Source organism: Sciurus vulgaris (assembly GCF_902686455.1).
Source record: "Sciurus vulgaris genome assembly, chromosome: 2".
Lineage (NCBI taxonomy): Eukaryota > Metazoa > Chordata > Mammalia > Rodentia > Sciuridae > Sciurus > Sciurus vulgaris.
Window position 1 is genome coordinate 195,858,838 of NC_136462.1, and position 14,246 is coordinate 195,873,083.

A 14,246-nucleotide genomic window follows, 5' to 3' on the forward strand; every position below is an offset into this window, starting at 1 on the left:
TGTGCTGGCTCTGACTTTGTGCCCTCGGTGGCCCAAGCCCCTTCCCCACTGTGGATGTTCTGCCTGGGCCCCTGTCGTCTTTCAGGTCTCCACAGAGATGTCACCTCCCCAGAGAGGCCTTCCCGGGTCCCTGCTCCCCACGCCTACAGCCTCCCTGTCCCAGCACCGCTGTGTGTTCCACGAAGGACTCGCCCTCATGATGGGGTCGGATGACTTGTTTGGAAATTGCCCTCTCTCCCCGTAGAAGGTGGGGGTCCTGTCTTGTGCCCTGGGGTCAGAACAGCACCCCACAGCTGACATGGAGAGGAAGACCCCAGCTTCTGCTGGAAGACTTCTTTACACATTCACTGGCAAGACAGGAGCCGAGGGACGCGCAGCCAGAGCGTTGCTACCCGCCCTGGTGTAGTCATGCCTCGGGTTATTGTGACTAGACCTTATGATACAAGTTTACATGATAATTTTAGTAGCAGTTGAATGTTTTTCAAATACATCTTATATGGAGCCTGATATGAAAACCAAATTGCTTGGCTTTTCAATCCTCACCCAGGCTTGACTCTTCTGGAACTTTCCACCTCCCTTTCCCTCTGAGCAGTTCTTTGAACATCTTCCTCCTGATCTGAGCCAACTCTCCATTCGACCCTCCAGGGTTCCTGGGGAGCAGGTTCGTCCTTCAGGTGTAAGCTGAAAAATTACAAAGTCAACGCTTTCTAACTGCCCAGGGGACCTCCTCTCCCAGACACATTTGTAACTATTCACAACTCCAAGCCGCAACTGTGGTGCCGCCTTGGCCATCCAATTGCTACATGATTCTGTGGAAACATGCTGGACTTTGGTTTATTTTTCAACTGGCCTTAGGAATATCTGCCCGTTTCACCTCACAGATCAGATAAAAGGGCCAGAGATGGAAAAGACTGGAGTAGACTTTCCAGAACACAGAAGGATGGATGGTCCAAGGCAAGTGTGACCCATTCGCCAGGCTTTGGTCCCTGTCCTCCTCTCCCTCGCTGTATTAGCTCAGGCTCCCACAACAAACTGGGAGCAGTTCAACTTCACAGAAATTTATTTTCTCAGTTCTGGAGGCTGGAAGTTCAAGGTCAAGGTGCTGGCAGGATGGGTCTCCTGTGAGGCCCCTCTCCTTGGCTTGCAGGTGGCTGTCCTCTTCCCACCTCTTCACGGGGTCTTCCCTGGCATGCGCGTGTCTCTGTGGGAATTTCCTCTTCTTATTAGGACACAGTCAGACTAGATGAGCTCCGGCCTTCTCTGCCTCTTTTTATCTTAACTGCTTCTTTTAAGACTCTGTGTCCAAATAGACCCCTCTGGAGGCACCGGGGATGGGGCTTTGTGGGGGATACAGTTGGTCCCTAACACTGGCTTCCACGTTATCGGTCAGTCAAGCTCGTGAGGGGCTACTTAGTCTGCCCCAGGCCTGGTCTCAGGAGGAGCAGCTCTTGGCCCTGGGAACTGCCCAGGCAAGGCCTCCATTGATTTCTCTGATACTGCCTCATTTAGAACTATATACTAGAAAGAACTGGAAGATTTCTAGTAAATTTTACGCGAGGTGTTTAAAATACACGGCCCTGCTGCTCGACAGCTGACTTGGGGGTGGAAGAGCCTTGAATGACTTTGAGGAAGCCAGCCTGCTGGAGTGCTTTCTCTGTGGGCATCTCAGGACACCACCTTGGGCCTCGGGGCGCCCTCTAGAGGTGCTGGCTGGTGGTGCAGGACGGAGGGAGCAGGCGGAGAGGGTTCAAATCCAAGTGGGAGGGAGCAGGCGGAGAGGGTTCAAATCCAAGTGCCACCTCTAGGAGCCCAGGCCACCCCAGACAACTGCAGGTCACGAGCTGGGTGACCTTCTGGGAGTGACTGTACTGCCAAGCTGTCTCTCCTGGGTTTTGCTGTGGGGCCACTTCAGGTAAAGTGCCCCCACGGGCCGGGGATAAGGCAAGAGCTCCTGACCTGAGACTTCAGTTCAGTTGAGACTCAGGAACTGAACAGCTCTTGCTCTTCCTGCTACACAGTCAGACCCGAGGCCCTGAAGGTCTCGCACGGCCCCACCCTGTAGGCTGGCACCTGTACCTGAGGCCTGCTGCCTTTGCAAGGGCGTGCACAGGACTTGGTGCTGCTCTTTATGTTTGTGTGAGCTGTGAAGAAATTCAATTTCCATGAAGTGCAGATTCGGGAGTGGGGAGGAGAGAGAGAGAGAAGGAAGCAAGGGATGTTGTTGTAGAATCTTACAGTCATGTGTTCGACGGTCTTGCTGAAAGGACTGAATGATTAAATGGCAGAAATCAATCAATCAGCCTGACACCAGAGCAATAGTTCTCAATCTTGGCAATATATTACACTCCCGAGGAGTAATTAAAAGCCCCAATGGAAGCCATTTTCTGGGATAATAAAGGCAGAACCTCTGGAAGCGGCTCCTTCAAGTGGGTCCGTTCTGCCAGGTGTCCACAGGAAGACCTGCTGATAAACATGAGTCTCAGCCAGATCACACTGTGCCACTCGCTGTGGACTTGCTTACCATCTCTGAGCCTGGATTCCTCCTCTGTCTTGAGGATTAAACAGCTATAACTCAAAAACACTTGGGTTCCCAATGAAGAATGGGCGGGTGTGACAAATAGCGGGTGCTTCTTGCTACTATTACCATCTTCATCATCAATGGAGAAGTCTGAGCCTCCGTGTAGTCATCTGCACAATGGTGGAGAGGAGAAAGGCGCCCCGAAGCCTTCGGCTTTCATTTCTGCGCTTCTAAAAGGCAGAGCAACGAGCCAAGTCGGAACAATGAGTCAGGGGCTAAGAAAGAGGAAATCGGGGCACCCAGTCTGGGTCAGAAAGGTCTTTTTGGAGAAGTGCAGAGTAGGAATTCTCCTGGTGGAGATACGGGAAGGCGCTGGGGTGGGGAGTGGTGTAGAAGGAGCAAGGGCTTTGAGGTGGAACAGGGCAGGGCATTTTTGAGGAGCCTGTATTTAAAACAAATAAAGATCTATATTTCTCCGGGTATCTCAAAGGTCTCATGTACATGCTTTGGAAAGTCCTGGTAGAATCAGATGAGACGAGGTTTGGGTCCAGACAATCCTTGATTTCATTCCAGCTCCGCTGGGGAGTAGCTGGGTGGCTGGAGGGGCCATTGAACCCCCTGAAACTCTGGCGCTTCATGAGGAGGAGGAAGTGGCATCTCCTGCTTCGCCGCTCCTTCGTGGAGCTTGGCAGTTAGCAGTAACTGTCCCACAGGGGAAGGGGGACTGTTATTATTATAAAGCAATGTAGGACTTTAGCGACTGCAGAACCTGAGTACGGTTCTCAGCTCTGCCACCCCCCAGGCCTGTGATCTTGGTCCTGTTACTTAAATCTCTGTCCCTTAGTTGCCTCACCTCTGAGAAAAGAGTTCGTGAGAGCTACCTTTGGTGATTATTATAGGAACTAAATGAAACAACAGCAGTCAAGCCTCAGACAAAGGACAGATCCCCAACAAATGGAGACCATCATTAAATGAAGGTGAACTCCTCTCGGGAAGCAGGAGGCTTTGCCTGAGTTCTCTAAATATGTGCTCCACCCCTCCAGCCCTGGTTGCGGGTGTGGACACAACCAAAACAGCGCTGCCGTGCATTACACACATAATTACAGTGGGGAGAAAACCCTCCCCTGTTTTTTCCCCACACGTGGAGGGCACCCCGCTCTTTCTCAACGCCAACAACTCACATTTTAGGCAGCAGAGAAGTCCCCTGGCTGTGTCCACGTAGTGAATCTCGTTGGGTTGTTAGTTAGTTGCAATAAATAACATCTGGCCCTGCACTGCACTTAGGGAAGATGGGTTCCATTGTGAATCATGTCGTTGGCGATTGAACTTTAAGCTGTCCAAGTGGTTTATGGTGGTGTTTGCCAGTGTGTAGACCTCTTTCAAACAATTTAAGTGCTCTTTGGGAGTGTATGAATGAGGCTCAATAAAAATGGGTACAGGGAAATTGTTCTCTCTCTCTCCTCTGTGGTTCTGCACCCACAGACACCGAACGTGAGAACTGTCGAGTTTTAAATATATAATTGCTAAACGTGAAATTCTAATTAACATCGAAGCCACCAGAGACGTTTTCCCTTCCCATTGTCAGGACGTTGTCTTGATCTTTGCCACCTTTTTAATTTATCTTTTGAGAAGATGACAACACGCGGACAGTTTTTCAATCCTTATCATTTTTCATTACATAGCTTTACTGAGCGGTGTGCCATTAGAAGATTCTAGTTAGCTCCATTGACAGCAATAAAAACTGGCTGGAGAACGGGCTTTGGTGTCGGAAAGACCTGAGCCCACAGGCTGACTCTCCAACGCACCAGCTGTCTGAACCTGATTAAATCTCTGGGCCAATCCGTGCCTCTGTTTTCTCATCAATAAAAAGGGGCAGCGAGATCTACTGTCAGAACCGTGAAGTGCAGTGCTTATAATGAGCACTTAATAAAATGGTAGGTATTATGACTGCTTTTTGCTTTCTTCTTCTTAATATCCACATCAAATGTTTTGAAATGCTATTTTATCCCCCTTTTTTTATAAAAGGGGAAAACTTCTTTTAGTTTCACATTTGAATTGACAAATGATTTCTTTTCAACATTTGCTTAATGCAAAAATAAATAAATAAATAAAGAGCCTCTCTTCTACTTTTTAAATTTCTAGAAAGAAAGATTAATCCATTCTCTAAGACCTGATGACTACTTACTTCTAACACAGGAGCAGAATGCTATGTACATATTTTTAATTTATTCTACATTTGATTCCATGGCATTTTTAAGGTACTGTTCTATAAGCAATAAAATCATAAAAGAAATGAAGATCATTAAAGAAATATGTATTTTTATTTATTGAGCACTGTGGAAGCCAGGCTGTGTTTGTGGAGGGTATTATTATTATCCTGACTTGGAGGATCAGGTGGGGAAACTTAGGTTCAGAAGAGCTAAGTCTTTCCCCCGTGGTTGTAGAGTTATTAAATGCCGGAGCCAACTGGTAAACACACCTAAGGAACATGGAGCAAGAATGTGAAGACCGTAATGTATACAGATTGCAGCCTGAAGGGCCTATTGGTTGCTAAATTTGTGCTACCAACTTGACTCTGAGCTTCCTGGTAGTGAATGCAAAAATGCAAACACGATCTTCGTCCCGCTGGACTGTTTCTATAGGGAAAATGTGCACCAGGATTTAAGAATAAGCAAAACCATTCTTAGTGTCTGGTAGAAACATCTTGCAAAATTTTCATGATAACGACAATGGAAAGTACCCATGATAGAACTAAATATTTAAAGCTGAAAGGAACCATTTCTTCCTGTTTAGAAAAAGTTGGGTTTTTTTTGTTTTTGTTTTTTTTTTTTTAAGAAAACCATTTCTTTCTGGGGAGGGGGGATGTTTTCCTTAACACTGGTCTCCATCTCTTTTTGATAATTATTCAATCTAGGCTTTGTCAAAGCATCACCCTGCAAAGAGATTCGTGTTGGGGAGCGGAGGAGGATGGAGAGCAGAGAAGGCCTCTCTGCCTTATCATTTTTATTTAGATTGACGTACCTTTGATTATAATTAGGGATAACCGTTAGCAGTTAAGACGCCATAATCCCATCATGGGTTGTCAAGAGATTTTCACAGGGCAAACTCTGACGACGTGCTTTTCATTTCCCTTGCTTAACTCCTTGGGCAGCCGCAGTGAAAGTGTGACTCTAAGGAACAGATTTTCTGCTGCCATTGAAATCTTCTAAGCTGACACACAAGTAAGGACACAAGTGACACCTCCTGACAGCGCCGGCGCCACCCTCAGGGGGCCCGCGTCTTCCTGCCTGCCGTTTCTGTCGGTGTCATCGTCCTCCACCATGTCACCTGTTCCTGCCGGTTTCCTTCCACAGCCATCTTGCACACAGCGGCAAGGAGATTGTCCGCCTTCTGGAGGGTTGCCCACCGTGTGGGCAGAAAGGGGACTTGTTTTTTAAATTCCTTTCCACTTGCCCACTCCATTGGACGCTCCAAGTTGGTGAGCCGAGGTAGAGGTTAGCTTCCAAGACGCTTGCTCTGGTACAGAGCAGAAACACCCACCCAGAAATTCCCTCCGCCTCCCAAGCGTTAGGCAGTTGGTTTTCTGGTTTGTGTCATGAAGCATCTATCACGCGTGTGAGACACATGGTTGATTTATTACGAGTTGAGCTTTAAACGAGGAAGTTCAAAAGTTGAGATTTTCCAGTGTGTTGATTACCCCTGGCATGCCATCCATATTTAAGTGGTCCAAGGAGAAGACCAGAGAGATAAATAACAGCTCTGCCTCCCTCTTCTCCAAGGGTCGCATGAAGCTCCCCTTTGACAAAGACTTTGGTTGGTGTCTCCTTGGTACAGAATTTGTGGTCACATTGGTCCAGATCGGACCAATCTGTGGTTGAGAGTAGCTCTGTGGTTAAGAGTAAAGGCTCTGAAATAAAGTAATATATATTCCAGTTAGACATTTCTTCACACAGAGATTTCAGTTCTAATCATGAGTCACTTTGGAGAAGTCACTTCAGTTATCCAAGCTCAGTGTTCTCCTCTACAATATCAATACCTCATTGGATCATTGTGATGTTTAATGAAAATGATGCAAACATAGAGGGTCCAAAAATTAATAACCATGTCAAGAGCAAGACAGCAAGACCTTGTCAAAACCTAGAAAATAAAAAGGGCTGGGGGTGTAGCTCAGTGGTAAAGCACCCCTGGGTTCAATCCCCAGTACCAAAAATAAAATTAAATTAACAATCACAAACTGATGTTAGTGACATATAACTTCAAAATTTCTATACTGACTCACACCCTTTAAGGTTTGATGGAGGAGAGAACAAGTCCCCCACCATCCAGAAACTCAGTTACTTGGTTCTGTCCGGTTTATTTTGGGGACCTCCCTCTCCAACGGCAATTAGTCTGAGTCTCTGCTTTCACTCGTGGAAGACAGGAATTAAGAAAAGGCAGAACTTCAGCAGATGACATTTTAAAATATTATCCACCTACCCATGTGGAGCTGTGTCTTGCATATCAAAGTATTCAATGCATTTAGGCAATTATTTTATTCATTCTAAGAATTGAAATTTGTCCACCAAATTTAAAGGGTTTCTTCACACGGAGATTTCTCTTAGGAAAAATTAAATGAAGCACTAATGATGAAATTCAGTAATGTAAGTAAGCCAATTTGGATTTCCAAATTGTAAATCAATTTGAAAAATATTAACTGCAGGTTTCTCCCAGGAATACACCATTAAAAACCCCACGTCTCCATTTCTACTTTGCCTTTTTGTCACCGTCATTTTCTGCAGATGATAATGTTCTCTGTGTTTCCCACATCTGCGTCTCACCTTTATTTTTCATTTTGAACCAAACAGCTTGAAGAAGCCCTCAAGCAGGAGCCCTAACCTCATCACTCCATCACCGCGGGAGCAGATTATTTGAACTCCCTCTGCTTCAGCCTCCTTGTCTTTGGGGTACCGATATTTGTGCAGGGTACTTCAGGAGAGGATTTGTATAGGAATGTGCTTTGAAAAAATGAAAGCCACTTCAAAATGGCAGACCAAGCCATGCTTCGAAGTCGAAAGTGCAATGGAGGACAAAGCTTTGGGGCCCATTTATTACTAAGGGTGACTAATTTTTCTAGTCTTTTTTTTCTCTACACATTCTAAGTCTTCTCTTTGATAGAATTGCAGAAGGGGGCTTCAAGCGATTTGGTTTTTTCTTGGTATCATTTTAGTAAAATTCCCTTGCTGTGTCAAAAGAAATAAACTCCAAATTATTGTCTTTAGGATTCGTTCGCCTTACAGATATGTACCAAGGACCTACCGTGTGACAGACATTGGATTTTATCCTGGGTATCATACTGCCATGGAAATGCACAGAGACCCCATCCTTCTGGGGTTCGCACATCAGTATGGGAGGCAGACACTAAGCCAAGATTTACATATGTGACGGCTTGTTTGTGAGTCCCCGGGGCGGGGGTCAACCTGAGAGGCTGAAGCAAGATTATGAAAAACGAACTTGGTCAAGCCCAGTGGATCCAAGAAGTCTTCTCTATGGAGGTGACAGGAAACTGGAACTTCAAGGTTGAGACGGTGTTAGCCAAACAAAGCAGGGCAAGAGCATCCTGGGCAGAAGAAGCAGCCCCTGGAAAGACCCAGGCACACTTCTGTAGCTTTCGGAAGGCCAGTGTTCCCGAGCAAGGGGCAGAGGGACCCAGGAGAAGTTAGAGATCAGGAAGGAAGTTTTAGGAACACAGTATTTTGTTTCATATTGTTTTGAATTTCTAGTGTGGTGGAGGTCAGGAAGGACTCTAGGTTGAAAGGAATGAAGGGCAACTGCAGGGATCCAACTTGAGCTTTTATAAGAACACTGTTTGCCATTTAGAAAATGATGGGAAGGAAGTGTGGACAGAGGAGCCCACGGATGGAGGCCCACAGCCTTGTTTCTGAAACAGTTTCCAGGTGCCTGTGAGGTGGTCACAGAGAGAGGTCCAGAAGCTGTGGGCGTAAGCACAGAGGAGAGTTGGAGCTGCCGGTCTGGCCATGCTGCCTAGAAAGGACAGTGTGGGGCAGGGTCCTCAGCGCTGCAGACCAGAGCTGCCAGGACAAACATCTCCTTACTCTCCCGGAATAAAATACGTACAGCAGGTGACCAGCCTGCTGTGTGACGTCATTCCAAAAAGAGATCCTCTAACATTAGGTCTGCACGATCCAAAAGCAGGAGCAGGTAGGCACAAAAACGCACTAGAAGAGGGTTTCCCAACTCGAACCTACTGGGCGTAGGAGTCCCCCACCCCACCCTGGGCCTCCTATCAAAATGCAGATTCCGCATCAGCAGGTGGGCCGTACCCAGCCTTCTGCGTTGTGATGAGCTCCAGGTGAGACCAAGGCTCTGTCTTGTGGGCCACATTCAGAATAAGGAGGTCCGCGAAGACATGGTGGGGTCAGGTAAGTGCCCGTGTGGGCAGTCACCCCAAACATGGGCCACACTGCAGGTCCCCACAGTGTGTGGGGCTGTGTTTCAAGTATCACGGAAAACCCTGCTGACAGTGACTTGATGTTCTAACGTGGCAAAAACTCATTAAAAGTCCCAATAACCAAGGTGCAATTTCTCTTTATTAGATAGCTTTATTTCTAGAAAATGCAGTGTGTTAAGCTGTGCATAAAAGACTGGGTTTATATATAAAAGTAGAGTTAGGTTCTAGGCTCAGATCATTAATTATAAAAAGGTTTTGAACCAACGACAATTTTGCCCACAAAGGGACGCTGGGCTGTATCAGAGGCATTTGGGATTGTCGCAGCTGGGGAATGGGATGCTCCTGGAACCCAGTGGGTTAAGCCCGGATGCTGCTGACCTACAGGGCTCAGCACAGTCTCCAACAGCATAAAGGGTCTGGTTCAAGCGGGGGACACCTGCCCTGCGGCAAGAGTTTAACCAAGGGCAGGAGGAGGGGCCACACCACCTGGACAAGGTGTCCAACCTTCCGAGTCCGCCATCTTAGAGTGCGGGAGGTGACCCTCACTGTGGCCATCACAGAAGGCGCCCGAGGACGGCAGAGCAGCCGGAGCAGCAGTGGAAGGGAAGGGAGCACAGGACGGGAGGACGGGCCAGGGCAAGGGAAGAGGAAGGCCAACCCATGACTCGCCCGAGGACAACAAAGGCCAGCGTGGCCCTAAAACACATGCGCTTCCAGGCGTCCGTTGGTGCCGCTGCGATTAACAGGAAAATAACTGCATCCCTCCGCCTGGCTGTCCCTCACAAACTCTGCTTACGGCACACAGCCAGCGACTATTTAGATATGGGATGAAAATTGTTATTTATTTCAGTTTTATTTTTATCATAATAGCTCAACATATGAAGGAGAAAACCACCTTCAGCAACAAAGCCACTCGAGAAAGCAGCTTCTTGTTTTTCGCTTAATCTGGTTTCTGCAATTCATTCCAAACAGAGAGAAAGAAGAAGTCTCGTCCTCTTTTTCTCCCTTTCTTTGTTTTCAAGTTTTAAGATTCTGCCAAGGTCTCATCTTAAAAGCTAGAGAAAAACAAGGCTGGTTTCTTGTCTTTTAAGGTCAGGAATAGTGGGGGGTTGGGGGGAACCACCAGGATATTGCCCCAAGGTGGTCTCAGATTCAGGTCTCCTCTGGCCGTCCTTGTGGTACAGGGCCCTGGGCTTCCCAAGTGTCCCCCACTTCCATCAGTCCTGTGGCATAGAAGGGACTTCTCGCAGCCTGAACTGAAGACTTGGTGTCTGGAACTTAAAAGTGGCCGCACTCAGATACCCTTGGGAAAAGGCCTCTCGATTACTAAACACGCGGCTGCGCGACGCTTTCAGACATGGCTGACCCTTCACAGGCAGCACCAGAAGCGGTGGTTTAAGAGCCCAGAACCACAGCAGGCCTGATGTCCTCCCTGTTTCCAAGCTGACAATCAAGGCCTCTGCGGCCTCTGCATCGGCAATGGTGAGGCTGACGGGCAAAGCCAGACTCGGCCTGGAGCCCACGGGTAACACTCGGGATGTGTCATCACTGCCACGGGATCCTTTCCAGCTGAGGCCCCAAAAGGCCAAAGAACCTGAGCAAAGAGTCCCAGAAAGTCAGTAATGAAACAAAGTCACAGCACCAGAAGGAGAATGCGTTCCTCAGGTTCACCTGTGAGTGCTGCGCGGAGAAGAAAAGAGCTACCTGGCAGCTCTGGCGAGCAGGAGGCCCAGTAGAGACCCGCGTCCCTGCAGGACTCCGCAGGGTCTCCACGATGCTGCAGTGTGTCCTGTGCTTCTGAGAAGGGGACCAGAGTGTCGTTCTTCTCCTTTCTGACCCCTTCTCATGACAAACTTTGCCCTAAGAGAAACCTAGCCATAAAAATCTGGGCGTTGCTCAAATCTGGAGCAGCATCACGGAAGTGATCAGTGAAACAGGCTTCCGAAAGCTGGTGTCACATTAATATCACAGCCAGGAAGGAAAAAACAGGGACAGTAGACACACCTTGGGTGAAGTCCTGGGGCCGGGACTTCAGCCGGCCCGGGCAGAACTCTGGGGCAGAGCCTGGCCGCTCTCTTTCTTTGACCTGCTGTCACCTTCCAATCACGTGACCACCCACCTTCAAGTTTCCAGGCTGGCAGGGTCCCAAGCAGACCAGAGACTGCAAGGGACCTTCATCCCTCCGATGCACACCGACATCAAAGGGAAATGGCTTCCTCCACTGAGAGCAAGCAAGGTGCTCAGCTGTGACCTTGGAGAGGGGTACTGAAGTGCGCAGGACGCGCCGCTGTGGGAAGTTCTACGTTTAAAGCCATCCTCTGCCTTTCCCTAGCTGGGAGACCTTGGATGAGTCACTACCCGCTCTGAGATTACCATCTCATTTTCCAAATGAATTTACATCAAGCGTTGGCAGTCTTGTGCTTAAACGTACCCGGGACTGAGTAGCCATCTGGAAACTGGTTGATAGAACTGCTGCGCAATTCCTTACCAAGGAATCATTTAAAATGCCTGTTGTGGCTCTTCCACAGGAGGCCTACATGCCACCGGTCAGCTGCCGCCATGTCTCTGGTGATTCCTGAGAAGTTCCAGCACATTTCGCGAGTACTCAACACAAACATCGATGGGCGACGGAAAATAGCCTTTGCCATCACTGCCATTAAGGATGTGGGGCGAAGATATGCTCATGTGGTGTTGAGGAAAGCGGACATTGACCTCACCAAAAAAGCAGGAGATCTTATTGAGGATGAGGTTGAACGTGTGATCACCATTATGCAGAATCCACGACAGCACAAGATCCCAGACTGGTTCTTGAACAGACAGAAGGATGTAAAGGATGGAAAATACAGCCAGGTTCTGGCCAATGGTTTAGACAACAAGCTCCGGGAGGACCTGGAGCGACTGAAGAAGATTAGGGCCCACAGGGGGCTGCGCCACTTCTGGGGCCTTCGCGTCCGAGGCCAGCACACTAAGACCACTGGGCGCCGTGGCCGTACCGTGGGTGTGTCCAAGAAGAAATGATCTGTAGGCCTTTTCTGTTAATAAATAGTTTATATACCTAAAAAAAAAATAAAATAAAAAAATAAAATGCCTGTTGTGATCCTCATGTGAACAATTTCTCTGCACATCAAATGTCGTGTGGTTTTTAATTTGTCTTTATTTTTTCTACAAAAATTTGTAAGCTTTTTTATTTTTTCTTTTCTTTTGGTCCAAAAAAACTTCATATTTAGGCTTAAGGTGGTTCTCCCTACAACAAACACCCACTAAATAATAGCACGTGAGTGAGGACCTCCGCTCAGACTGGACTGAGGAAAATCACACCTTCCGCCTCCCACACAGTATTCCAACAGCAAAATTTCTGGGAAAATAAATCACACCATTAGTTTTTTTAAATAACATGTGCCCACCATGAAGATAATCACAACTTTTGACTTAGGAATTCCAGGCAGGAAATTTAGGCCTATAAGAATATCCAAACATGCAAAGCCTTGAACACTCAGATGTTCATCACAGTGTTATGTATTATCAAATAGCACTGGAAGCAAATTAAATGTCCAGCATTACAAGAGCATTTTAGCAAACTAGGACTGTGTGTGTGCCACTGTTTACCAAGATGCCTTCCAGAGAGAAAATACACACGGGGCATCATACAACCAGTACCTACACCTACATACACTGACACAAACACGTGGGGAAAGAAAAGACCAGAAAGAAATGCAGCGGAACATCAACAGGAGTTTTCTCCCGAGAGGGAGGCCAGAGGTTAAATTTTTCAAAATGCTTTATAATATAAAAAAAATCATACATTAAATTATTGTTTTTCACTTTAGTAAAATAATATAAAATTTATCATCTTAACCTTTTCTTTGTGGGGTGGGCAGTTACTGGGGATTGAACCCAAGGTGGTTTTACCACTGAAGTACATCTTCAGCTCTTTTTATTTTCTTATTTTAAGACAGGGTCATGCTAAATTGCCCAGGCTGGCCTCAACCTTGTGATCCTCCTGCCTCAGCCTCCCAAATTTCTGGGACTACAGGCATGGACAGGAGTGTGCTACCACACCGGTTCATCTTCTATTTTTAAGGTTATCATAGTTCAATGCTAGGTAGCCCATTTACACTGTTGTTTGTCCCCAGAATCTTTCACCTTATAAAACTGAAACTCCAAGCCCACTAAACAAGAACTCTCTTCTCTTCTCTCCCCTCCACCGCCATCACTTGGTAACCACTTGTCTCCTGTTTTTTGATTTTGGTTACTTTAAGTACCTCATGTAAGGGACATCATCTAGTGCTTATCTTTTTGTGACTGACTTCTCTTTACTTGATATAATAGCCTCAAGATTTATCCATGTTGTAGAATGTATTGGAATTTCCCTCCTTTTGAAGGCAGAGTAATATTCCATGGCATTTATGCACCACAGTGTTTATCTATTCATCCACTGATGCACACTTGGGCTGCTTCTGCCTTTGGCTAAGGTGAACAAGGATGCTATGAATGTGGATTTACAACTGTCTCTTCCACACATAAATGTTTTCATTGTTTAGGTACTTGAACACTTCTTTCCCTAAGTTGGTTCCTCTTTTTTATGTCCCATCTTCTGGTTCTATCAGACCCTGGCCCAGGTTAACCATGATGAGACTGAACGTTATCCAAATGCAGTAGCAATGGTGGGCAATTCAACCACCCTGGGGAAATAACGGCCTGGGCTGTACCTCAGAAAATAATGCCTCTTTTTGTTGTTCTGATCCCCATTACAGGACCAATGCCTTAGTCTCCGCTTTCCAGCCTGGACCCCCACACTGAGCCCTTCTCCGTCCCTCCGCCCTGCCTGCTTCTGGCACTGAACTCACTGACCTCCTCCTGACACCCTGCACCAAGAAGACTGCCAAAAAAAAATCACCCCACCATTTCTCTTCATCCTCACTAACAATTTGGTAATGAAGTATTGATTTCCACTTCTCCGCTTATGGACGATATTAGATTTTCATTGATAAACTGCAACGGGCTGTCTCGTCTCCACAGACCCCTTTCTACTGTCACAAGAAAACAAAGTGCCACTGAAGAAAAGTAATGACTGGGAACACTGATGTGCTTATTTTGTCAGTTTGTAACAGGAGAGGGAGGGGAGCGAGGGCTTGGGGCTCCGTGTCCACGTGGGCTGCTCCAGAGGTGGACACTTGGAAGCTTGCTCTTCCTGGTGATGTCCGTTTCCTATTTATAACCCCTCTGGGAACGTTTGTCTAAAGGAAATGTTTCTGTTCAGTGTAACAATTACGGTTGCAC

General features: G+C 47.1%; 1 protein-coding gene across 1 annotated transcript; it reads left to right on the forward strand.

Annotated features, from left to right (window-relative positions):
- The first annotated feature begins 11,491 nt into the window (after nt 1–11,491).
- Nucleotides 11,492–12,020, forward strand: LOC306653250 (small ribosomal subunit protein uS13-like). Its single transcript, XM_079126225.1, has one exon. It carries the CDS (start codon nt 11,526–11,528, stop codon nt 11,982–11,984), a length of 459 nt encoding a protein of 152 aa, XP_078982351.1. The 5' UTR covers nt 11,492–11,525; the 3' UTR covers nt 11,985–12,020.
- Nucleotides 12,021–14,246: the final 2,226 nt, after the last annotated feature.